This window comes from Nerophis ophidion, linkage group LG05 (genome assembly GCF_033978795.1).
Source record: "Nerophis ophidion isolate RoL-2023_Sa linkage group LG05, RoL_Noph_v1.0, whole genome shotgun sequence".
Taxonomy (NCBI): Eukaryota; Metazoa; Chordata; class Actinopteri; order Syngnathiformes; family Syngnathidae; genus Nerophis; species Nerophis ophidion.
This window is the reverse complement of record NC_084615.1, coordinates 2,234,603-2,261,176: the sequence shown is the minus strand read 5'-3', so window position 1 is coordinate 2,261,176 and position 26,574 is coordinate 2,234,603. Positions and strand designations below refer to the sequence as shown.

The 26,574-nt window shown below is 40.5% G+C and overlaps 1 protein-coding gene across 4 annotated transcripts in view; it reads left to right on the top strand.

Moving 5' to 3' along the window:
- sh3rf2 (SH3 domain containing ring finger 2) overlaps positions 1-26,574 on the top strand; it is a 61,715-nt gene that overhangs the window by 3,368 nt on the left and 31,773 nt on the right. For 3 of the 4 annotated variants that reach the window (XM_061899694.1, XM_061899693.1, XM_061899696.1), the window contains 4 exons: positions 5,680-6,070; positions 17,147-17,413; positions 24,393-24,488; positions 25,343-25,720. In XM_061899694.1, the coding sequence (XP_061755678.1) occupies positions 5,732-6,070; positions 17,147-17,413; positions 24,393-24,488; positions 25,343-25,720 (1,080 nt within the window). In that variant the 5' untranslated portion in view covers positions 5,680-5,731. The remainder of the gene's footprint in view (positions 1-5,679; positions 6,071-17,146; positions 17,414-24,392; positions 24,489-25,342; positions 25,721-26,574) is intronic. The other variant, XM_061899697.1, reaches the window with a different exon arrangement.

Sequence of the window (26,574 nt, the reverse complement as noted above, 5' to 3'; positions counted from 1 at the left end):
TAGTGTGTAGAGCGGCCATGCCAGAAACCTGAGGGTTGCAGGTTCGCTCCCTGCCTATTGACATCCAAATCGCTGCCGTTGTGTCCTTGGGCAGGACACTTCACCCTTTGCCCCCGGTGCCGCTCACACCGGTGAATGAATGATGAATGAATGATTGGTGGTGGTCGGAGGGGCCGTAGGCGCAAACTGGCAGCCACGCTTCCATCAGTCTACCCCAGGGCAGCTGTGGCTACAGATGTAGCTTACCACCACCAGGTGTGAATGAATGATGGGTTCCCACTTCTCTGTGAGCCCTTTGAGTATCAATCATCAATCAATCAATGTTTACTTATATAGCCCTAAATCACTAGTGTCTCAAAGGGCTGCACAAACCACCACGACATCCTCGGTAGGAAAACTCGCACCCAGTGGGACATTGGTGACAATAATGACCCAGTGGGACGTCGGTGACAATGATGACTATGAGAACCTTAGAGAGGAGGAAAGCAATGGATGTCGAGCGGGTCTAACATGATACTGTGAAAGTTCAATCCACAATGGATCCAACACAGTCGCGAGAGTCCAGTCCAAAGAGGATCCAAGACACAGCAGCGAGAGTCCCGTTCACAGCGGAGCCAGCAGGAAACCATCCCAAGCGTAGGCGGACCAGCAGCGCAGAGATGTCCCCAGCCGATACACAGGCGAGCAGTACATGGCCACCGGATCGGACCGGACCCCCTCCACAGGGGAGAGTGGGACATAGAAGAAAAAGAAAAGAAACAGCAGATCAACTGGTCTAAAAAGGGAGTCTATTTAAAGGCTACAGTATACAAATGAGTTTTAAGGTGAGACTTAAATGCTTCTACTGAGGTGGCATCTCGAACTGTTACCGGGAGGGCATTCCAGAGTACTGGAGCCCGAACGGAAAACGCTCTATAGCCCGCAGACTTTTTTTGGGCTTTGGGAATCACTAACAAGCCGGAGTCCTTTGAACGCAGATTTCTTGCCGGGACATATGGTACAATACAATCGGCAAGATAGGATGGAGCTAGACCGTGTAGTATTTTATACGTAAGTAGTAAAACCTTAAAGTCACATCTTAAGTGCACAGGAAGCCAGTGCAGGTGAGCCAGTACAGGTATATATGTATGTATATATGTATATAAAGGTATATACAGTATAGGTATATATGTATGTATATATGTATATAAAGGTATATACAGTATAGGTATATATGTATGTATATATGTATATAAAGGTATATACAGTACAGGCGTAATGTGATCAAACTTTCTTGTTCTTGTCAAAAGTCTAGCAGCCGCATTTTGTACCAACTGTAATCTTTTAATGCTAGACATGGGGAGACCCGAAAATAATACGTTACAGTAGTCGAGGCGAGACGTAACAAACGCATGGATAATGATCTCAGCGTCTTTAGTGGACAGAATGGAGCGAATTTTAGCGATATTACGGAGATGAAAGAAGGCCGTTTTAGTAACGCTTTTAATGTGTGCCTCAAAGGAGAGAGTTGGGTCGAAGATAATACCCAGATTCTTTACCGTGTCGCCTTGTTTAATTGTTTGGTTGTCAAATGTTAGAGTTGTATTATTAAATAGAGGTCGGTGTCTAGCAGGACCGATAATCAGCATTTCCGTTTTTTTGGCGTTGAGTTGCAAAAAGTTAGCGGACATCCATTGTTTAATTTCATTAAGACACGCCTCCAACTGACTACAATCCGGCGTGTTGGTCAGCTTTAGGGGCATGTAGAGTTGGGTGTCATCAGCATAACAGTGAAAGCTAACACCGTATTTGCGTATGATGTCACCTAGCGGCAGCATGTAGATGCTGAAGAGTGCAGGGCCAAGGACCGAACCCTGGGGAACTCCACACGTTACCTTAACGTAGTCCGAGGTCACATTGTTATGGGAGACGCACTGCATCCTATCAGTAAGATAAGAGTTAAACCAAGACAGGGCTAAGTCTGACATACCAATTCGTGTTTTGATACGTTCTAATAAAATATTATGATCGACGGTATCGAAAGCAGCGCTAAGATCGAGGAGCAGCAACATAGATGACGCATCAGAATCCATCGTTAGCAATAGATCATTAGTCATTTTTGCGAGGGCTGTCTCCGTCGAGTGATTTGCCCTGAAACCGGATTGAAAGGTTTCACATAGATTGTTAGACGCTAAGTGTTCATTTAACTGCTCCGCAACAATTTTTTTTTTCGAGTATCTAACAATAGAAAAGCGCAATATAAATCTAATCCATTATTATTATTATTATTATTATTATATATATGTATGTATGTGTGTATATATATGTATGTATATATATATATATATATATATATATACATACACATACATATATAAGGTATTAGGGGTGTGGGAAAAATCGATTCAAATACGAATCGAATCGTTTACGTTGTGCGATTCAGAATCAATTCTCATTTTTTTAAAATCGATTTTTTTATTTTATTTTTTTAAATTAATCCAACAAAACAATACACAGCAATACCATAACAATGCAATCCAATTCCAAAACCAAACCTGACCCAGCAACACTCAGAACTGCAATAAACCGAACAATTGAGAGGAGACACAAACACCACACAGAACAAACCAAAAGTAGTGAAACAAAAATGAATATTATCAACAACAGTATCAATATTAGTTATAATTTCAGAATAGCAGTGATTAAAAATCCCTCATTGACATTATCATTAGACATTTGTAAAAAAAAAAAAAAAAAGAACAATAGTGTCACAGTGGCTTACACTTGCATGGCATCTCATAAGCTGGACAACACACTATGTCCAATATTTTCACAAAGATAAAGTAAGTCATATTTTTGGTTTGTTTAATAGTTAAAATTTACATTATTGCAATCAGTTGATAAAACATTTTCCTTTACAATTATAAAAGTTTATTTTTTTAAATCTACTACTCATTTTGCATGTCAGCAGACTGGGGTAGATCCTGCTGAAATCTATGTATTGAATGAATACAGAATCGTTTTGAATCCGAAAAATACCGTTTTTGAATTGAGAATCGAATCGAAAAAAAACGATATATTATTGAATCGAATCGTGGGACACCCGAAGATTCACAGCCCTAGTATGTAAATATGTATATATGTATGTATATATGTATGTATGTATGTATATATATATGTGTATGTATATATGTATGTATGTATGTATATATATATGTATATATATATATATATGTATATATATATATATATATATATATATATATATATATATATATATATATATATATATATATATATATATATATATATATATATATATATATATATATATATATATATATATATATATATATATATATATATATATATATATATATATATATATATATATATATATCTCTTTCTTTTGGAGTTTGCATGTCCTCCCTGTGACTGCGTGGGTTCCCTCCGGGTACTCCGGCTTCCTCCCACCTCCAAAGACATGCACCTGGGGATAGGTTGATTGGCAACACTAAATGGTTCCTAGTGTGTGAATGTGAGTGTGAATGTTGTCTGTCTATCTGTGTTGGCCCTGCGATGAGGTGGTGACTTGTCCAGGATATACCCCGCCTTCCGCCCGATTGTAGCTGAGATAGGCACCAGCGACCCCAAAGGGAAAAAGCGCTTTGACACTATTTCCACATTCACCCATTCACACACGCATACACACACTGATGGCGGGAGCTGCCATGCAAGGTGCTAACCACGACCCATCAGGAGCAAGGGTGAAGTGTCTTGCTCAAGGACACAACGGATGGGACTAGGTTGGTAGAAGCTGGGGACAAAACTGTCTATGTCTACACACATTGATTGATTGATTGGGAAGTTTATTGACATCTTAAATAATTAAATCCATGTAATGCTTTATAAAGGGAAATGGATGGCCCAAAAAGTGAAAAGGCCTGTTACACAAACACATACACCTGCTGTCATGCACATTTTGTTCAATCAAAAGCCTGAAAAAAGCAGCAATATCTGACTTGGTGGCATTACACCTCCTATTATGTTTATTTTGATCAGCTTTAGTTGTACAATGACATGTACATTATCTTTAGAACCAGTCAGCACATACAGAGTCCTGGGAACATTATTGAAGAGCGAATGCACGCCTGTGCTGCTGAAACACAAAACTCATAGAATCAACACATGTTGATGAATTACATGGGCAGTGAAGTGTACATTATTTCTAAAATCAACACGCGCTAACGAGCCAAGGAAACCCTTTTGCATGTTTAAGGGAATTATAAAGCATTTAATCATGGGTATAGTGATACATTACATGTGTAATGAAGTGTATATTGTCTTTAACATCGGTACACACTACAAGGAGGGCACTACATTAAAGTTGCTTGCTCACTTTTTACGCGCCCGGCTCCATCTATAAAAATAAAATTGCAACACTTCATGATTTGTCGTTAAACAAGGACTAAAAACATTAGTTAATGTTGCACCTTTTGTTACGACACGGATCAAAAAGCCTTGCTTATCTAAGTTGTCCCATCAGGTGGAGGTTCCACATCATCATATCCAAAACACCTGACTGTCATTAGCGCCAGTAGGAGTGTCGCAAACCCTTTTTGACTTGTCTTTTTTATTACTGTTGAGTGAAAAGAGCAGCATGTTTACGTTCAAACTAGGGCTGGGCGATATGGCCTTTTTTTTATATCGCGATATTTTTAAGCCATATGGCGATGCACGATATATACCTCGGTATTTTATATACCTCGGTATTTTGCCTCAGCCTTGAATGAACACTTGATACATATAATCACAGCAGGATAATTATTCTATGTTTCTATGTTAATATACTGTATGCTCATTTGAAACTTTCATGCAGAGAAGGGAATCACAACTAAGTCAATTTACCAAAACTGTATTTATTAAAGTTATTAGCAGGTGACTTTTCACATGATGCTACATATAAGCAGTAATGCTATTTTTGTAAGCAACGCCTGTGCCCCACAGTTGACAAATTAAAGTTGTCTATTCGACATATTCCCACTTGAAGCCAAACCACTGCCAGACGATGGACCCCCTGCTGTTTTTCTTGGGAATTAATTCTTCCTTCATTTATTACCGGATTTGCACCTTCTTTCGCACCTTCAAAACACTCCGCTAGCATCACGGCTAACGTTAGCACGCTGCTACCTCTCTGCTGGACGAGGGCGTATACGTATGTGACAGTATGTGACGTAGGTAAGAACCTGCGCTTACATTCTGTGAGAAGGAGACACAAGAAGGAGTGGGAAGAGCCTGTAGTGTAATGCCCGCAGCCAAAAACAACTGCGTGAGAACCTATACTCGAATATTACGATATAGCCATTTTTTATATCGCACAGAGACAAACCCGCAATGTATCGCGTATATCGATATATCGCCCAACCCTAGTTTAAACATACATTAAGTCCTCTTACTGTGTGTTTAAAGGCAGTTTGGAAATGACAGCGTACAACCGTGTCGTCATCACAAGTCTCCGTTTGTGCCGTGTACATGCAAACGCTAAGCGGAGAGTTTTAGAACTCTACACTTTGGCCAGCGTTTGTGAAAGTCTGCGTTTCTAAAGACAAAAGTCTGCGTGTGAACAAGAGGCCTAAATGCGTTTATCAAGTATCTATGTTTGTGTGAACATTGCCTAACATCCATCCACTTACCTTGCAGCATGGTGGATTTGGTGTGTGAGGAGCTCCAATCCCTAACACAATAAAAACAAATGGAGGACCCATCCCTTGCGGCCCTCCTGGAATGCCCCCTGTGTTCGGAGCAGCTGGACATGTCCGCCAAGGTGCTGCCCTGCCAGCACACGTTCTGTAAGGCCTGTTTGCAGAGGCAGGAGGCGGCACACTCGCAGCTGTTCTGCCCGGAGTGCAGAACCCCTGTCAACGTGAGGACGGTGGAGGAGCTCCCTGAGAACATCCTGCTAATGCGACTCCTGGAGGGGCTGCAGGGGTCAGTGGGGCAAGGACGGAACACGCATTACGCTGTGCCCTTTGCCAGGAGAAGCGGGGCTGTCAGTGAAGGTCACCGCAGAGAACATCAAGACCACAAAGAGGTGAGTGTGCATCTCTCTGCATCCGTGTTGGAGTCAAGTCAACTGGGTAGTTTACAGTGTTTAGGTTCCATGTCTTTGCTGCACCTACAAACTCACTACAAGTCCATAAAACACTTCAACAAATCACTATTTATCTCTGTAACAGAACAGTGAACAAATAAATAATATACTACAGTGAGCAAACAAATATTAAATACATAAATAATCTTTGTCTCAATAATAATTAAAAAAAGGGTTCAAGATGTTAATCATAATTCTTTTTCTGTGTACTTTGTGAACACTTGTAGTTTGAACAGTCTGTTAAACTGAATCATATTGGTGCTTTGTTTGATTTCTTTGGTTAATCCATTCCATAATTTAATTCCACATACTAGGAGTGTAAAGGTACACAAAATTTTCTGTTTGGTACATACCTCAGTTTAGAGGTCACGGTTCGGTTCATTTTCGGTACGGTAAGAAAACAACAAAATATACATTTTTTGGTTATTTATTTACCAAATTTTGTAAACAATGGCTTTATCCTTTTAGCATTGGGAACACTCTAATAATTCTGCCCACGTTAATCCATATTAAACTGCCTCTAGTTGTTGCTTTGATTAAATCAAAAATCATATAAAAAGTGCAACATTAAACAGTTTGAAGTCAACTCATCATGCTTAATTTATTACAGCATTTGGGAAGCCTGTAGTTGACTTTTATTATGTAAATCTTATATTTTTATCAACATGTGATAGCAGGGAACCTGCCATTCAAAACTAGGCTGCTACATTACTAATGATTAATGTAACTATAGCTGAAAAAATAGTACAAAAGCAATAGGAGAGACTATTCATCCCTGAACACCATGGAGTTCAATGAAATAACAGACAGACAGGGCTTTGCTGCCTCTAACACACACACACACACACACACGCATGCACACACGTGCACACACACACACACACACACAGAGCAAAATGAGCTAACGTTACGCTAAAAAGCTAAATAGCCTTCACCTCAAGCCAGAACTGCGAGCAAACTGAGCTGCAGTTTAAGTTTCGAGAAGGTCTAGAAAGTACTTGACTTGGAAGTGTTTAGTATAATTTGGGGAGAGTCCGCTGCTCCCTTACTAAACGAATATCTGCTCGGCGCTGAAGCATTGACTCCATGCACTCTGAATACGCACTACTGATTGGCTGTTCCATCGCTCTGTACACGCACTGCTGATTTGCTGTTACATCGCTCTGAATACACACTGCTGATTGGCTGTTACATCGCTCTGTACACGCACTGCTGATTTGCTGTGACATCGCTCTGAATACACACTGCTGATTGGCTGTTACATCGCTCAGAATACGCACTGCTGATTGTCTTTGTATGTAACCAATCAGATGGTTGTGTGGGTGGTACAATGCTTGCTGCTGAGACAGAGGCAGAAAGCAGAGCAGCTTGTGAAGACCTTTGCTTACAAACTCGTTCGGTACTCCCTCGTGCCGAACAGAAACCCCCGTACCGAAACGGTTCAATACAAATACTCGTACCGTTACACCCCTACCACATACTGATATCTAAAGATGTTGTACGAGCAAACAAATGTTTTAAATGACATTTTCCTCTAAGGTTATTTTCTTCCTCTTTTGTTGAAAATAATTGTTGTACATTCTTGGGGAGCAGGTTATAGTTTGCTTTGTACATAATTTTAGCTGTTTGCAAATGCACCAAATCGTTGAATTTCAATAATTGTGATTTAATACATAAAGGGTTTGTATGTTCTCCATATCCAGTGTTTTGTATTATTCTAATTGCTCTTTTTTGTTACACAGTTAGTGAATGAAGCGCACATTTGTAGTTGTTTCCCCATATTTCTACACAATAACTCAGATATGGTAACACTAGGGAGCAGTAGAGAATGTGAAGTGATAAAATGTTGAGAATGTGAAGTGATAAAATTGATCAATTATCTTCTAAAACAAATTTGGATCAATACTTATCTTATTGACAGAAAAACTTGCTGAAAACAGATCAATGTAGTTAAATCTAAGGAAAATAAATTGCGATAAAAATGTATCGATTAATCCTTACACCCCTACTGTCTATGAATTATCTGCATTCTGTAACATCAATGTACCCCTAATTTACAACGATAATGAAATCAAGCCTCAATGTAAATGAAAGATTTCAATTAAAATATACATATATTTTTAAAGCTTAACAACAAAAAAATACTACCTTAATTGGTTCTCTAACAGAGCTCTTAAGTCAAGATTTTTATCTTAAATCCATGTCGCCCATTGAAATGAATTGAAATGTCGCTCACCTCCCCCAAAACGGCACAATTTTAGCATGTAACATGGCTCCAGCCCCTGCCCCATGCGACCCCGAAAGGGAAAAGCGGTAGGACATGGACGGATGGATGAATGCCTTTTAAAATGAAAAATACAATTTTAGATAACTATTGTATCAATACAATAAAATATAGTACAAATAACTACAGTATTTTTTTGAAGTAATGTAATGTACAGCATTTACCATGGAGAGTGGACTATTACACAATATCCTTCAAACTACTTCTTCGTCAAGCACACCATCAGCAGCGTCGCCTTATTTTATTTCTTCTAAGCACTGTCCTTCACACTGACTTTCTTTCTTCCCATGCTTTATAAACAAACTGTCCAACTTTAGCTATTCTTAATGCTAGCGAGCAAGACCAGATGTTTTGGACAGCTGTTATGAGGTTTCCATGGCATTTACTCTGTCAACTAACAGCATGGATGTTTGTAACTCACATGTTTGCTTGCAACTGAAAAGCATAAAACAATTAGCTTAGAGACAGCTCTTATCTGAAAATACTCATAAGTTGGGACCACTCTTTAGTTGAGATTCCACTGTATAATTAAACTTCTCTTTGTTGCTGATACTAGATTCCACGATTAATCCAAACTAATTCCCTAATGACATATGCGGAAAAGGAATAGGAATACCTGCAAGCATGCTTGTACTGTAATTATCCTCCAAGTTTTATAATCAGTAGACAAATGGTCAATGATTTACAGCCAATTAGTTGCTAAGTTCCACCTGCGTCCCTGCAAAGACGTTTTGGTTGACGACAGCCATGTTTTCTTAACCAATCTTATTCAGATTAGTCTCTTTGAAGGACATGCCAAATTCTGTAGCGATCACTCCAAAGTTACAGCAGATGTGTTGTAGAGCGTATTATTTGAGATGTTTCTGTGTTATGGGTCAAACTTTGGAGTTTAGTCACAGTGCCACCATTTTGTCTTTTGGAATATTCAACTAAACATTTCCTACTTCTCAGCAGTGTGGAATGCAGCATTAGTACAATTTCCCAGCCTTCTCAAATGCGGCGTAAGTCACCCGACTTGTTGTTGTCTCCGGCACACCTCCTTTTGTGGGTCCTAAATTGTTCTGACATTCTGCCACCATACTTGGCGTCTTTTGTCATTTTCGCTCAATACTGACAATATACTTTTAACAGGAAGTCATTCTACTTGAAACTCTTTTGCAAAATGTTCTCCATGACAGATGAGTATTTCGTATTAGGTCACATTTTAAGTGAACACCTGTGCATATCCCTCTGCTATGTATGAATGGGTGTGATTGCTTCAAACTCTGCTCTTGTTCACCACTAAGTGGGTTTATTCTCGCACAGGCCTGAGGAGCTGTGTAAGGTTACGTGACGCATCCCAGTCAGAAAGCGATCTGAACTATCAAATGATCTGTTTGAGGCAAATTGCATCCTGAGTCTCAAAGGATGAGGTTTCTTTAAACCAGTTTGCACGATGAGGCCTTTCCTCGACCTCTGACAGAGGCTGACTTGAATAAAGTCTCAAAGTAATAGATACATTTTAGTTATTTTGAAGGGGAGGAATAGTTTCAGAACTGTTTGCAACTATCTCACAGTTACATTTTACTAAGTTGACAAAACACATTGAAAAGGTTACCAACATTCCATTTAAACAAGGATGACTTATTTTAATGATCTCTAATATTGACGGACATTACATTCCTCACTTACCGCTACCATCAGTCCTAACAGGGGGTGTAAGGGCACCGTAATTGAGGTTTTAACATCACAGTTCAGTTGATTTTCTGCACAGCAAAGAAAAACAATGCAAAACATAAAACTACTTTGCCTTTGTCCAAGCAGTTAAATGATTTATAAAACTCAGCAATTAAACTTTAATTTGTTGGGGGGCGGGGGGTGATTTTTTTTTCAGTAAACACAATTCCCATATTTAAAATGTAGATTTATTGGTGAGCAACTTTCATACTGTTTGACTATGCTAAAACGAACTAAAATGTTTATCAGTGTACTGTATTAAAGTCCTACTGAAAGCCACTACTAGCCACCACGCAGTCTGATAGTTTATATATCAATGATGAAATATTAGCATTGCAACACATGACAATACGGCCTTTTTAGTTTACTAAATTACCATTTTAAATTTCCCGGGAGTTTCGTCCTGGAAACGTTGTGTAATGATGCAATAAAGATAATCTAAAACACAAAAGTGGACAGTGGACTGTTCTATGGACAGAATTTCTAGGCGCAGTCAAGGCGTTGAGGGGTTCCGGTTTGTTAGCCATGGGATTAGGTCTCTGCTTTTTGCAGATGATGTAGTCCTGATGGCTTCATCTGGCCGGGATCTTCAGCTCTCACTGGATTGGTTCGCAGCCGAGTGTGAAGCGACCGGAATGAGAATCAGCACCTCCAAGTCCGAGTCCATGGTTCTCGCCCGGAAAAGGGTGGAGTGCCATCTCCGGGTTGGGGAGGAGACCCTGCCCCAAGTGGAGGAGTTCAAGTACCTAGGAGTCTTGTTCACGAGTGGGGGAGGAGTGGATGGTGAGATCGACAGGCGGATCGGTGCGGCGTCTTCAGTAATGCGGACGTTGTATCGATCCGTTGTGTTGAAGAAGGAGCTGAGCCGGAAGGCAAAGCTCTCAATTTACCGGTCGATCTACGTTCCCATCCTCACCTATGGTCATGAGCTTTGGGTCATGACCGAAAGGATAAGATCACGGGTACAAGCGGCCGAAATGAGTTTCCTGTCGGGTGGCGGGGCTCTCCCTTAGAGATAGGGTGAGAAGCTCTGCCATCCGGGAGGAACTCAAAGTAAAGCCGCTGCTCCTCCACATCAAGAGGAGCCAGATGAAGTGGTTCGGGCATCTGGTCAGGATGCCACCCGAACGCCTCCCTAGGGAGGTGTTTAGGGCACGTCCAACCGGTAGGAGGCCACGGGGAAGACCCAGGACACGTTGGGAAGACTATGTCTCCCGGCTGGCCTGGGAACGCCTCGGGATCCCCCGGGAAGAGCTAGACGAAGTGGCTGGAGATAGGGAAGTCTGGGCTTCCCTGCTTAGGCTGCTGCCCCCGCGACCCGACCTCGGATAAGCGGAAGATGATGGATGGATGGATGGATGGATGGATAAAACACAAAAGTTCCATGTCTTAATAAAAAGAAACCACTGCTTTTTTGAACCCGACATCAAAACATTCTGTTTTAGTATGGCTGTTTAAATGTGAATGTTTTGTAATTTCCAATAACACTGGTCATAACAATGATTCATCCATCATCAGGAATAAATCAGCATTGTCGAACTGTTTGTGGAGTGATTGTGTCTTGAAGCATTTGAGGCACAATGAAGTGTGTTACTTGGCTGCCACCAGCAAAGTTGCTGTTATTTTGATCTCATCTTGTTTGTTTCAATGCAATAAGAATTGTATTGAAAGGCATGACGGGTACTTTAGTGTGTTGAAGTTATGTCTTTTTCAGTTTGTCTTCATAGAGGTGCTGGGAACACAAAGAACAGTCCTCCAATTGTGAAACACTTAATCTATTCAGGGCGTTCAAAAGTTGAGTTGTAAATCCTTAACTTTGGTTCAGTAAGAGTTCAAAAAGCCCAGCCGAGTTCAGAAGTTTATGATTGCCGTGCTATTTAGACGCATCAGACAAGCAGCAGTTCAGTGCCGTTATATAATCTCTCAATCATGCCCGGCATCACACAATTTAATTTTAGTGTTGTTGATCCTAAAATAACATCAACCTGGCGATGCAAAACAAGCGATGGGCTGGCAAGAAGGAAGCAAATATCTTTGAGTTGTTCTTTTTAAGTTGTGTTCAAATGCTGCAAACAAAAAATTGGTCCATCTGGAGAATAATTCCTCTGCCGTATTATCTTGTCAAAGTAGGCATTGCACTCAAGGAAACGTCACTGATATATAAATAGGTTTTTACAAAGATCATGATTCATCACAACGGTATGATAGAGTGATGTTGTAAAGAAATATATGTTTTTTTACACACAAGTTGTTGAGATACACCGGGGGTCGGGAACCTTTTTGGCTGAGAGCCATGAAAGTCAAATATTTAAAAATGTATTTCCGTGAGAGCCGTACAATTTTTTATAACACTAAATACAACTAAATGTGTGCATTTTTAAGTAAGACCAACATTTTTAGAGTATAATAAGTCGCTTATTCTTTTTAATAACATTGTTATTCTGAAGGGGCAGCACGGTGTGAAAGGGGTTAGTGCATCTGCCTCACAATACGAAGGTCCTGAGTAGTCCTGGGTTCAATCTCGGGCTCGGGATCTTTCTGTGTAGAGTTTGCATGTTCTCCCCATGAATGTGTGGGTTCCCTCCGGGTACTCCGGCTTCCTCCCACCTCCAAAGACATGCACCTGAGGATAGGTTGATTGGCAACTCTAAATTGGCCCTAGTGTGTGAATGTTGTCTGTCTATCTGTGTTGGCCCTGTGATGACGTGGCGACTTGTCCAGGGTGTACCCTGCCTTCCGCCCGATTGTAGCTGAGATAGGCACCAGCGCCCCTCGCGACCCCAAGGGGAATAAGCCGTAGGAAATGGATGGATGGATTTATTCTGAAGTTAAACAATAATAAATAAACGGATTCATGGATTAAAGTGCATGAGAATGTTTTATATTCTAAACATTATTTTTAACACTGATTACCAACGGAATTATTCATTACTTATCTTGTTAAGCAATGTCAACTAAGATTTATCTGAGAGCCAGATGCAGTCATCAAAAGAGCCGCAGGTTACCTACCCCTGAGATACACTAATAAGGAGAGCAAGTTTTACAATGAATGTCAGGTAAAAATGACAGAACTATATTGTATCAAATGGAAAAAATGTTTAGGGACTACACAAGCTACGTTAGAGGGGTACATTTTAGGGGCCTTCCCAGTACAACTCTTTCACATTCGATACGATGCCATTATTGCAGCCTTGAGTATTGGCCAATATTGATATAAATCCTATACAATATCATCAAATCAAACCTATTGTTATATTTAATATGTAATTAGGGTTTCTGCCGGTTCCAACAAGTCAAATTTAAGACTTTTTAATCAATCAAATTTAAAACTCATTTTACATTCATACTGGCAATAAAGTAGAATTCCATCCATTTTCTACCGCTTATTCCCTTTCGGGGGCGCTGGCGCCTATCTCAGCTACAATCGGGCGGAAGGCAGGGTACACCCTGGACAAGTCGCCACCTCATCGCAGGGCCAACACAGATAGACAGACAACATTCACACACTAGGGACCATTTAGTGTTGCCAATCAACCTATCCCCAGTTGCATGTCTTTGGAGGTGGGAGGAAGCCGGAGTACCCGGAGGGAACCCACGCATTCACGGGGAGAACATGCAAACTCCACACAGAAAGATCCCAAGCCTGGATTTGAACCCAGGACTGCAGGAATTTTGTATTGTGAGGCAGACACACTAACCCCTCTGCCACCGTGAAGCCCATATATATATATATATATATATATATATATAAAGTAGAATTGTTTTGGTTAATTTCCGGTTCAGTAAGGGAAATAAATGTGTCACATAATGTGGTGGATACATATTGTGCATTAAAGCTGCTAAAGTGAATTAGTGAATTATATTTTATATAGCGCTTTTCTCTAGTGACTCAAAGCGCTTTACATAGTGAAACCCAATATCTAAGTTACATTTAAAGCAGTGTGGGTGGCACTGGGAGCAGGTGGTTAAAGTGTCTTGCCCAAGGACACAACGGCAGTGACTAGGATGGCGGAAGCGGGAATCGAACCTGCAACCCTCAAGTTGCTGGCACGGCCGCTCTACCAACCAAGCAATCCAATGTAGGTCAATCTACCGTTTTGTGAGCGATATAAGCTTTTTACTGTTTGGTCGGCGGTCCCTAACCACCGGTCTGGGGGCAGGTATCTGTCCGTGACGCATTTGCTATTGGGCTGCACAAACATTAAATAACTTTTAAATGACCACATTTTCTCCACCTTACTTTCGCCTGTCCCGCTAATATATTTGATTCGTTTACAAATATACAAGGCGAAAATTAGTAAAAAACAAAAGCCTTTGGTGAGCTTTTTTGTAAAGGGAAAAAGGCCAATGCCACTACAAATTCAGCGTTATGGTGAGTTGTATTTTTTATGCACTTAGTTTTTCTGTATTTATTTGCTGCATGTGAAAGGCCTGGCTGGGAAAATAAGGCCTACATTAAACCGGTCCCTAGTACAAAAAAGGTTGGGGACCCATGTTATAGGTGATAAAGGAAATCTAATAATATATCTCACTAATAACCAATTGCATTTGGCAATCAGCTGTGGACCAGTAAAAAACAAGCTGTGTGCCTGGGCCGCAATTTGGATAGCCCTGGTTTACATTTTTTCTTTTAAAGAACGTGCATGTGTAACAAGAAGATTTTAGGGTATTAATTATTTTATGTTTCGTAAAGTTCCTCATTACCTGAATTAAAAGTTCCAACTTGTGATGATGTTCATCTCTAGTAAACAATGACTGATAGAATCTCACTGTAGAGGAGCCTGGAATCAACTGCTTACAACAAGGAGCGACAACAAATATCGAACACTTTTGATCCATGTCGGGGAATTCTTTGATTGATGTTGGACCAACATATATAGATAGATAGATAGTACTTTATTGATTCCTTCAGGAGATTTCCCTAAGGAAAATTAAAATTCCAGCAGCTGTGTAAAGAGTTGAAATCGAATTTAAAAAGTAAATAATGGGGGTATAAATGGAAACAAAATAGGAAACCATTACAATAAGAATAAAAAGTAACAATGAGAATAAAAATATAACAGTAAAATAAGAATATAGCAAGAGAAACTAGGCTGTAGTGACCATGTTATGAAAAAGAATTGCACTGTTATTGTTTTGCATCCCCTGTCATCCTAGTACCCCCCTTTCCCCAGAGAGGAGTTGTACGGTCTAATGGCGTGTGGGACAGTCTATTAGTGCAGGACTAATAGACTGCTTCATCCCAAGTGTGATGAAGCAGTCTAGCATTGAACAGGCTCCTCTGGCTACTGATAACGGTATGCAGAGGGTGACTGGCATCATCCAGGATGCTCACTAGTTTGTCAACAGTCCTCTGCTCTGCCACCCTCACCAGTGAGTCTAGTTTTATTCCGATCGTAGAACCGGCCCGCCTGATCAGTTTCTCCAGTCTGGAGCTGTCCTTCTTAGATGTACTGCCCCCCAGCACACTACCATGTAGTGCAGAACACTGGCAACTACAGACTGGTAGTAGAGCCACAAGAGTTTTTTACAGATGTTGAAGGAGCGCAGCCTCCTCAGGAAGTTTAGCCTGCTCTGTCCTTTCCTGTACAAGTGGTCCGTGTTAACAGTCCAGTCCAGCTTATTGTCCACCCACACCCCGAGGTACTTTAATGAGTCCACGGTCTGTACCTCGACTCCCTCGATCACAACAGGTTGTGACCTTGGACTCGACCTCCCAACATCAATATTGGATCGGTACATGGTAGCAATTATGCAGTACAGTATTAGAACCAGCCCTCTGTATGCTACACTGTTAATTTAAAATATAGTTATTATCTTCAGGATAATGTTGAATCAAATGTGTATCCAAGCAAAAAGATTGACATTTGAGGTCATCCCAGTCGTGGTAGAGAATTTGTAAATAACGTGATTTATAATTGTAGTCCCAAAGGGTTTGGCCCTAGACTGCCATGTCTGGTTGTAGAGATGGTTTAGGTTTTTCTATCCATCCATCCCTCCATCCATCCATTTTCTACTGCTTATTCCCATTTTGGGCCGCGGGGGGCGCTGGCGCCTATCTCAGCTACAATCGGGCAGAAGGCGGGGTACACCCTGGACAAGTCGCCATCTTATCGCAGTCGGTTTTTCTAAACACGCTGATTTAAAAATTGTTTTATATTCATAGAGTACTGTGACCGTACATCTAAAGGCAGCTATATACCGTATGTTCTGTAAAAAATCACTCCGTCAGTGTTAAACACATTAAAAGAACAAAATAACTTTTTTTTTTTTTTCGTTTAATACAACCTTTGGTGTGGATTTGCTTTCTTATTTGTTATGTCAAGCAGATTTCTTATTCAAAGCAGCGGCAGCTTATGTGAATGTCTAAAAATTCCGATGGTTAACTGAACAAAAAAAAAATACAGAAAGCCGTATAATTTGTCCAGACTCTTCACAGCCTTCCTGGACCGACCCAATTAGGAATAAGTTCCAAAAAATACCGGTACTCTGTTCATATCCCTCGTCCTGACAGATTGTTTTTGATACTCTTAAACAATCTCTGGTATACTCTGTAAGAAAAATCTAACTTGTTTAACCTCAAATGTCAGTTTTGTAAGCTCCTTTTACAGTATTGAACTGAACTGCTTCCATTTTTTAGACATTTAAAAGAAAAATCTTTGTAATGGAAAGTACCAAATGATTTAAGATTCAAAATATTGCTATGGTCATGAGTTATTTTGGGGCGACAAGGCTCATGAGGTAGAGTAGTCGTCTCTGAACCTGATAGTTTTTTTTTTAGATAATCACATATTGGCAGTGTAAATATTTAGGACTTTCTAGGTTAAATGTTCTCTTTTTATTTGTTTGTTTGATAAATGCCGGGTCAACTTGTTATTCCAAATGTTTTGGACACATTTTTTAGCTGCATCTTTCACATTCTGGAAGTACACATAACGGCAAGACATTGCCATGTGTATGTCAATCCATGACCGCTCAACTTAATTCATTCATGGCCTTTTTTTTTTGTTTCTCAGGTGTTTGGGAAAGCTTCAATGCGCAGCCTACAAGGAGATGCACCTGGAGAGCTGGTCCTTGCGCCCGCTAACGGCATCACGCTGAAACACAGCGCCAACGGGGACTGGCACTATAGACACAACAGCGACACCGGTAGCGCATCCATCAGCCAGATGCCTCAAACGATAGCCCCCCAGCAGTCGCTGGCTCTATGCCGAGCACTTTGTGACTTTAGTCCCACAGAGATGAACGTGGAGAAGAGTGATTATTGTCTCAGTTTCCGAAAGGTACGTCGATCACAGAGGATGATACTGTACATCTTTGAAAATGCGAAAAGTGATGCATTTTAAGCTTGTTAACACTACAATGTCTCAGAAAAGAGAGCACACACCTCACCTTCAGCAAACATTTTATGACAGTATGTCTTTAGGGACAGTTCTATAGAAATTAAACTTTGATATACTTAAGGGTAGTCAGTGTACTGCTTGTTTAGCGGTATGCATTTAAAAACCCCATTTCCATAAGATTTGGGAAATTGTGTTAGATGTAAATATAAACGGAATACAATGATTTGCAAATCATTTTTAAGCCATATTCAGTTGAATATGCTACAAAGACAACATATTTGATGTTCAAACTGATAAATATTTTTTTTTTGCAAATAATCATTAACTTTAGAGTTTGATGCCAGCAACATGTGACAAAGAAGTTGAAAAAGGTGGCAATAAATACTGATAAAGTTGAGGAATGCCCATCAAACATATTTGGAACATCACACAGGTGTGCAGGCTAATTGGGAACAGGTGGGTGCCATGATTGGCTATAAAACAGCTTCCCAAAAAATGCTCAGTCTTTCACATTTGCGTGAGCAAATAGTCAAACAGTTTAAGAACAACGTTTCTCAAAGTGCAATTGCAAGAAATGTATGGATTTCAACATCTACGCTCCATAATATCATCAAAAGGTTCAGAGAATCTGGAGAAATCACTCCACGTAAGCAGCATGGCCGGAAACCAACATTGAATGACCGTGACCTTCGATCCCTCAGACGGCACTGTATCAAAAACCAACATCAATCTCTAAAGGATATCACCACATGGGCTCAGGAACACTTCAGAAAACCACTGTTACTTAATACAGTTCGTCGCTACATCTGTATGTGCAAATTAAAGCTCTACTATGCAAAGCGAAAGTCATTCATCAACAACATCCGGAAACGCCGCCGGCTTCTCTGGGCCCGAGATCATCTCAGATGGTCTGATGCAAAGTGGAAAATTGTTCTGTGGTCTGACCAATCCATATTTCAAATTGTTTTTGGAAATATTCGACATTGTGTCATCCAGACCAAAGGGGAAGCGAACCATCCAGACTGTTATCGACGCAAAGTTCAAAAGCCAGCATCTGTGATGGTATGGGGGTGCATTAGTGCCCAAGGCATGGGTAACTTACACATCTGTGAAGTCACCTTTAATGCTGAAAGGTACATACAGGTTTTGGAACAACATATGTTGCCATCTAAGCGCCGTCCTTTTCATGGACGCCCCTGCTTATTTCAGTAAGACAATGCCAAGCCACATTCAGCACGTGTTACAACAGCGTGGCTTTATAAAAAAAGAGTGCGGGTACTTTCCTGGCTCTCCTGCAGGCCAGACCTTTCTCCCCTGGAAAATGTGTGGCGCATTATGAAGCGTAAAATACGACAGCGGAGACCCAGGACTGTTGAACGACTGAAGCTCTACATAAAACAAGAATGGGAAAGAATTCCACCTTTTAAAGCTTTAACAATTAGTTTCCTCAGTTCCCAAACGTTTATTGAGTGTTGTTAAAAGAAAAGGTGATGTAACACAGTGGTGAACATGCCCTTTCCCAACTACTTTGGCATGTGTTGCAGCCATGAAATTCTAAGTTAATTATTATTTGCAAAAAAAAAAATAAAGTTCATGAGTTTGAACATCAAATATCTTGTCTTTGTAGTGCATTCATTTGATTATGGGTTGAATAGGATTTGCAAATCATTGTATTCCGTTTATATTTACATCGAACACAATTTCCCAACTCATATGGAAACAGGGTTTGTACTATGCACTGAAAATGTGTCTAAATAACTGGCACACAAGCGAATTGCAAGATACTGTAAAGGTGTCTTGCCTATAGTTAAGCTTGATGCTGGCAACTTCACGGTCCGAGGCTACATAAGTGCTGCCAGCACTGGGGAGCCGGAGTCAATTGAGAGAAACTAATTGCAACATATTTGCAAGTTGTTATACACTGCAGTTAATGTTTCCAAAACCAAAGTAGTTCAATCCGTAATGCATTTTATCTGCATTTCTTCAATAATTGATATTGCTGCCAAGAAAGGCAACAGTTTCTACAGAGTAGTAAAATAAAAAAGTATACAAATAAATCTTAAAAAAATGTAATTTTGTTTCCTTGGTGGAGATTTGAATGGTCTAATTTTATCATGGTTATCATTATCAATGTATTGTTGAAAGTGCCCAAAAGTACTAATGCACCCACTTAAATATTTTAACCAATTGACATACATAGACACACAATGTATTACGGGACTGCATGGCTAAAATGGTAGAGCAGCCGTGCCAGTAACTTGAGGGTTCCAGGTTCAATTCCAGCTTCCACCTTTGTGTCCTTGGGCAAAACACTTCACCTACCTTGATCCCAGTGGCATCCGCACTGGTGTATGAATGTTTTGTGGTCTACCCCACGGCAGCTGTGGCTACAAATGTAGCTTATCACCATCAATGTGGAATGAATGAACGATGGGTTCTTAGTTCTCTGTGAAGAGCTTTGAGTGTCTACAAAGGCGCTATATAAATGTAATACATCATTACGTTTCCTCAATCAAGGTTGCATATGCTTAGTGACGTGCAATAGTCTGTTGTGTGAGAAGGTAGGGGGAAGCTGTCAAAACAATCATGATTAAGTATTTTGAGGTACTTTTTGTGTGTATTTTTTCAAACTATACAAAAATAATTGCTTTAATTAGGTAAAAAAAAAAAGTTTTTATGAGATGCTTGGGAGCCCCAAGTAATCCTTTGACCGCAGGCAACTGCTAGTGTTTGCTTAAAGGTTAAGTCCGCCACAATGTCTTTTACTTTAGATTTGGGTATGACCTTTTGAAATGGGGAAAGACGTTAATGTGTCTTGTAGAGCCAGTAAGCAAAATAAATACAACCAAATAGACTACCGGACCCATTTTTCTCACTGGGGAAAAAACTGCATTTCAACATGTTCAATATTTATTGAAGTGCAGTTTTCGCTAACTGAGATTAACGATTCATTTTAGTTTTGTTTGTTTACCTTTTTAAGATCGTTAAAAGTTCTTGACCTTTTATTTACATTGGAAAAATAATATTACAGTAATAATTAATGAAAATTTATTGCTTTTGAAGGGATTATTTGCATTACTGTTATTACTACTACTATTATTATATATAATTACATTAGATTTTTAGGTATAGCTCGGTTGGTTGAGCGCCTGTGCCAGCAACTTGAGGGTTGTAGGTTCGAACCCCGCTTCCGCCATCCTAGGGACTGCCGTTGTGTCCTTGGGCAAGACACTTGACCCACCTGCTCCCAGTGCCACCCACACTGGTTCATATGTAAAAATTAGATATTGGGTTTCACTATGTAAAGGGCTTTGAGTCACTAGAGAAAAAGCGCTATGTAAATATAATTCACTTCACTTCACTTGTATCCGTGTCAGCATTTTGGCTAACAAGTAGCTTTATTCTCTAAGAAATGAGCAACATCACTTCTCCCTTCTGAGGTTATCCAATTGTGGTTATCTTTCACTGTTTTACGATCATTCAACTTGAAACGGTAATACTAACCGTCTGTAGTTTTACCGTGGTTTATCATTAATACCACAAATAGTTACACCCCTAGACTCCAGTAACAGCCTTTGCAGCTCTGGTTATTTCCATGTCCAAAAGGATTCAGGCGGTACTAGATAACGATGGTGATATCTAGTGCGATAATTGATTTTTTAATTGAATCGTAGCTCTTGAATCATAATCAAATACCCACCTCTGTTCATTTTTTATAGTATTGTCCCTTGAAAACATAAAAATCCGTTGCTAAAATGTTAGGACTGTACTCACTTTGGGTGAATAGTGTTAGCAGGGCAGGAACTTGGATTTGACAAACACCGAAGTCCAAATGTGGTTGTCTAAGAGGAGCTTTTAAAGGCTGAAAACATATAAATATTACCTTGAACAACACAATGAATTCCTACAATAACAAAAGCTTTTATTGAGGTACGACTATCACATGTTATATTATCTGACATCTTTGACAATCAGCATGCATTTTTAACCGTCCACTTTTAATATGCTGAACTTTAGCATTTTAAACAATTTTAACATCATTAAAACATGCATTTCAAACCTTACTAACATAGACAATTGAGCCCAAAACCTTTTGCTCTGCATTACAAGTACCAATGACGCATGTCCCCATATTCTTATGTTATATTGCTGTTATTCGTTTGGGGTAAAATTTTAAATGAAGCGCTTTGTCATTCAATTATTTACATCAGGGGTGTCAAAAGTGCGGCCCGTTGGTTATTTTTGAACGGCCCCACGCCACATTTTAAGAATACAATTGGAAAAAAATAAAAAACATAAAAAGTGGTATAAAGAGCAAACGGGTGAAATGTAACAAGAAATTGTTGCAATGCTTACTCTAATAACACAAAGCTGCCATGCAGGCTGTTTCTTTCTTTAAAAAATAATAATGAATCAAAATCAATGACATTTTGAATTATTTACCTATTCAAGGCTCCGATTACGTCACATTAAATATTCCACTTTCAGATATTTTTGGGGGAAAATGTTGCATATTTTGTGTTTTGCCATATAAAAAAACTGAGCTGTTTTTTTTTTTTTAAAGAAGGGCCTAAAACAAACAAAAAATATAAACAACAATAAAACTAATAATTGACGGATAGATCTGAAGTTGATCTCGAGATTATTGTGCTAAAAGTAAACGGTAAAAAAAAAAATCATTTATTTTTAACACTTTAATGAGTAGGACACTTTTGGATCCCCAATTATTTTAGTGTGATTTGTTCTTAAGTGTCATTGCTCAAAAAATAATAATCTTGTGAACAGAACCTGAGTGACATGACAGCGTTTTTCCATCAATTTCATTCAGGTTAAGGCAACATAGGTTATGCCATTTAATGTTAATGTTATGTTGACAGCACATTTTGTTTAAAGGGAAACATTATCACAATTTCAAAAGGGTTAAAAACAATATAAATCAGTTCCCAGTGGCTTGTTGTATTTTTTTAATTTTTTTTCAAAATTTTACCGGTCCCGGAATATCCCAAAAAAAAGCTTTAAAGTGCCTTATTTTCGCTCTCGAAGCCACTGTTCATTTCCCTGTGACGTCACACAGTGCTGCCAATGTAAACAAACAATGGCGAATAGCACAGCAAGATATAGCGACATTAGCTCGGATTCAGACTCGGATTTCAGCGGTTTAAGCGATTGAACAGATTACACATGTTTTGAAACGAATGGTTGGAGTATGAAAGTATGAAAGAAGAAACTGAAGCTATTGAGCGAATAGCTATTGACGCTATTCATAGCAGTAGCATGGCCGAATAGTTAACCGGCGTTAGCATCGCCGGTAAAATTTGCGGACCAAACTATCAGGACTTTCGCATCTTGTGACACTGGAGCAACTTAAATCTTTCGATTGGTAAGTGTTTTTTTCGCATTAAATGTGAGTGGAAGGAAATGTAATATAGTTGCAAATGCATCTGCAGGTTATCCATACATCTCTGTGCCATGTCTGCTTTAGCACCGCCGGTAAATAGCATGTTAGCATCGATTAGCGTAGCATGTTAGCATCAATTAGCTGGCAGTCACGCTGCGACCAAATATGTCTGATTAGCACATAAGTCAACAACATCAACAAAACTCACCTTTGTGATTTTGTTGACTTTATCGTTGCAAATGCATCTGCAGGTTATCCATACATCTCTGTGCCATGTCTGTCTTAGCATCGCCGGTCAAATGTGAAGACACTCTGGTACATTCAATGGGGGTCTGGCGGCAGATTTCTTGCCAGTGGTGCAACTTGAATCCCTCCCTGTTAGTGTTGTTACACCCTCCGACAACACACCCACCAGGCATGATGTCTCCAAGGTTCCAAAAAATAGTCGAAAAAACGGAAAATAACAGAGCTGAGACCCGGCGTTTGCAATGTGTTGAAAATGAAAATGGCGGCTGTATTACCTCGGTGACGTCACGTTCTGACGTCATCGCCAAAAGAGCCATAAACAGAAAGGTGTTTAATTCGCCAAAATTCACCCAATTAGAGTTCGGAAATCGGTCAAAAAAATATGTGGTCTTTTTTCTGCACCATCAAGGTATATATTGACGCTTACATAGGTCTGGTGATAATGTTCCCCTTTAAAGTAAAAGTGGACTTCATTGAGTTAAGTTGTTGCCTGGGGTTGTCGCTGGCTGTGCATGACCAAAGATTGTATATTTAGAGAGGATGCTCTTCTGCATGGTGATGGTACAACGCACACAATGTGTTACACAAAGTACATTTGGAGTCAGTTATATCATCTTTTTGTCACGTAAAAAATACTTTGGACATGACCTCAGTGTCCTCAATGGTAGTTACAGCCATGAATGTTAGTGTTATTGTTATAAACCATTGTGTCGTCCGAAGCATTCTTCTCGTCAGGTTCACTATGCGGAGTAATTTGTCTTCTGGTTTGGTGGGGGGAAGAAATACACTTGCTACCTGACACTCTGTAGCAATGTCCTTTTCAAAACCCTCACTGGCTAATCGCTCACCAGGTGTACAGTGTCTCTTTTTGGTTAGTCTATCTTTCAGGGGACATGACGTTCCTTTTGGTGTTAATACATAATAGTCACGGTCGCGCTTTTTTCCCTTCAACATTCATAAAAACCCTGAAGGATTTCTGAGAGAGTTATATAAGGGCCTCAGTGCTTGTATGCTCTCCATTAAAGCACACTTGAGGCTTGCCGTGCTTTTTCTTTTTTTGTTTCTTTTTTATATTGGAGAAGTTTTTTTTATAGTGAGGCTGGTTGAGGGCCTTGCACAAGAGACACAGGGAGACAATGCCTCATGAGTGGCCACTGTTTAATGCCAGTGTAGAACTCTGACAAGCTGTCATTTTCTTTCCAGTTGCGTGACCTCTCGCTTTTTGCCACTTTTGGTGCCTCCTTTTAAGTCTTCCCGTGTGTTTGGGGTCTGCAGGGAGACATCCTCACTGTCATCAGACGGGTGGATGAACACTGGATTGAAGCCAAATTGGGTGACAGAAGTGGAATTTGCCCTCTGCAGTTTACCGAGGTGAGTTTCTGCTCATCCTCATCTTTGGATGTGATTCCTTCCACGGCACTTTCAGGTTCCTTCGTCACCTTCCCCTCAAATGCTCTAATTCATCCGTAAGTGTCACTCCACGGCTGCAAAGTGCTGAGCATAAGGGAGCTCATCTTTGAAGCCCTGCTGTGTGTGCAGCTGCTCATTAGTAAGCGACTATGTGGCTTAGTCAGGTTTGCAGCGCTGACTGTCATTTGTTTTCCTTTAAGATTCCTGACTCCAGGATTAAAGCTGCTTCATGCGGTGGGGCTAACGTGTTGGCGTCTTGACTTTTCTCACTTGCCGTCTGTTTTTATCTCGAATCTTTCCTCATTTACTTTCCCAAGCACTTTCCCTCCCCTCATCTGTCCTCTACTTCTTACTCTGCCGTGTCTTTCTCCTCAAGCTCCGCCTCAGCGGTCCTCCAATCTTTGCTGCTCCTGGACTCTTTCATCCTCCTATTGCCTCTCCTGCTCGTGCGGTGCAGCCAGGCGTGAAGACACAGTAATGCTTTCTCTGCTTGGATGGCATAACAGCACATCACTGTGGTGAGTGAAAGCATTAACCCTGCCATGCCTGTCTGTGACGCTCTATATTTCACCTTGCCTCCCGCTCCTTTCTTAGCGCCACTCGATCCTTCCAGGCTTACTGGCTGCTACATATCCTTCCGCCCGCCCATCCAACAAGTTGGAGTGGGTGAGTGGAGTGATGAGCGGGCATATTTAGACCGCTGCTTCACTGCTCAGCACTCGGTGTGTCAGGTGCAAGTGACAGGTAGACTTTGAAGGCTCTCCTTGTTTAATGACGGGCTGTAAGGAGCTGACATCTGCAACCGTCTCTTCCAGCTGAACTCTGTGGCGGCCAAACTGCTGGAGGGAAAGAGTCCGAGGGGGAGTGACTCGACAGAATATCAACATAAGACTGGAAGCAGGGGCAAAGACAAGGCCTCGGAGGCGTCCGGCAGGACCAACAACCAAAGGGCCACTCAACTTTCGGCGAAGACGCCACACACCCACACTCCGGCCCCCTTCAACTTGCACAAACAGCCGAGACCAAGCAGCGGCGACTTTTCCCACACGGCTGCCGGGGAGAAGAACAACATCAGCGGCTTTAACCTCCGGCAACAGTCGCATCGCTCCTCCGTGCGCCCCGCCACCCGTGGACACTCTCATCCCTCAAGAGTCCGACGCCACTCTGACATCCCACACAAGCACCTGTTACTGGTGAGTCGCATGCTTTGATTCTGAGCCAGCAGCCCATTCCTCTTTTTCCTTTCTCGCAGTTTTAAACAAACACGGGCTTGGGATGTGTTGTAATGAAAAACATGTGCCTGTGAGCTGCAGGAAAAGGAGAAACGTTGTTGATCTTAGGAGTCAGGAATGGGAGGGGACCATCGCAGTAAGGCTAAAGGAATGAAAACAGACCGAGGGGTGTTAGCCTCCACATGATTAGGTGTTCCCTATTAACACAAAACACATGTGGAAAAGGGCTGGGAATGAAAACTGCCCGGTTAAAAGATTGATGGCTGAAGGTGAGCAAACCAAAACTTTTTGTAATCAAACTTTTTGGGTCCTGTGCCAGGCTTTGTTCCTCTTTTTTTGTCTTCCAACAAAATAAAACCACCATTATCAGAGGCAAAATGTGTTATTCTGTGAGGCAAAACATAAAGAAAGAAATCAAATCATGCCACTCTTTTTGATTACAGTATTTGTTTATGTATACATGCACTCAGACAGTTTTTTATAAAGATGGGATTGACTGTTAGTATTATGGTTGTAATTGGCAGGTGCACAAGCATATTGTAATGTTTACTCTTGTTTCTGAATACACCTGATACCATGCTGATCAGTTCTACACCACAGCAAACTACGACCACATCAATGATCAAAACAAAAGTGAGGAGAATTGTGGATGCCGTTGTTATTAATAAGTATCTAATAAAGGCTAGAGTGATGCATGCCATTTTATTTTATACAGATAATCCAAACTGTGATTGATAATGGCCCAGTTTGGCATGCCAGAATGAATAATGAGGACCTCCAGCTAGCAACATGAATTATATCCTAAATTAGACAAG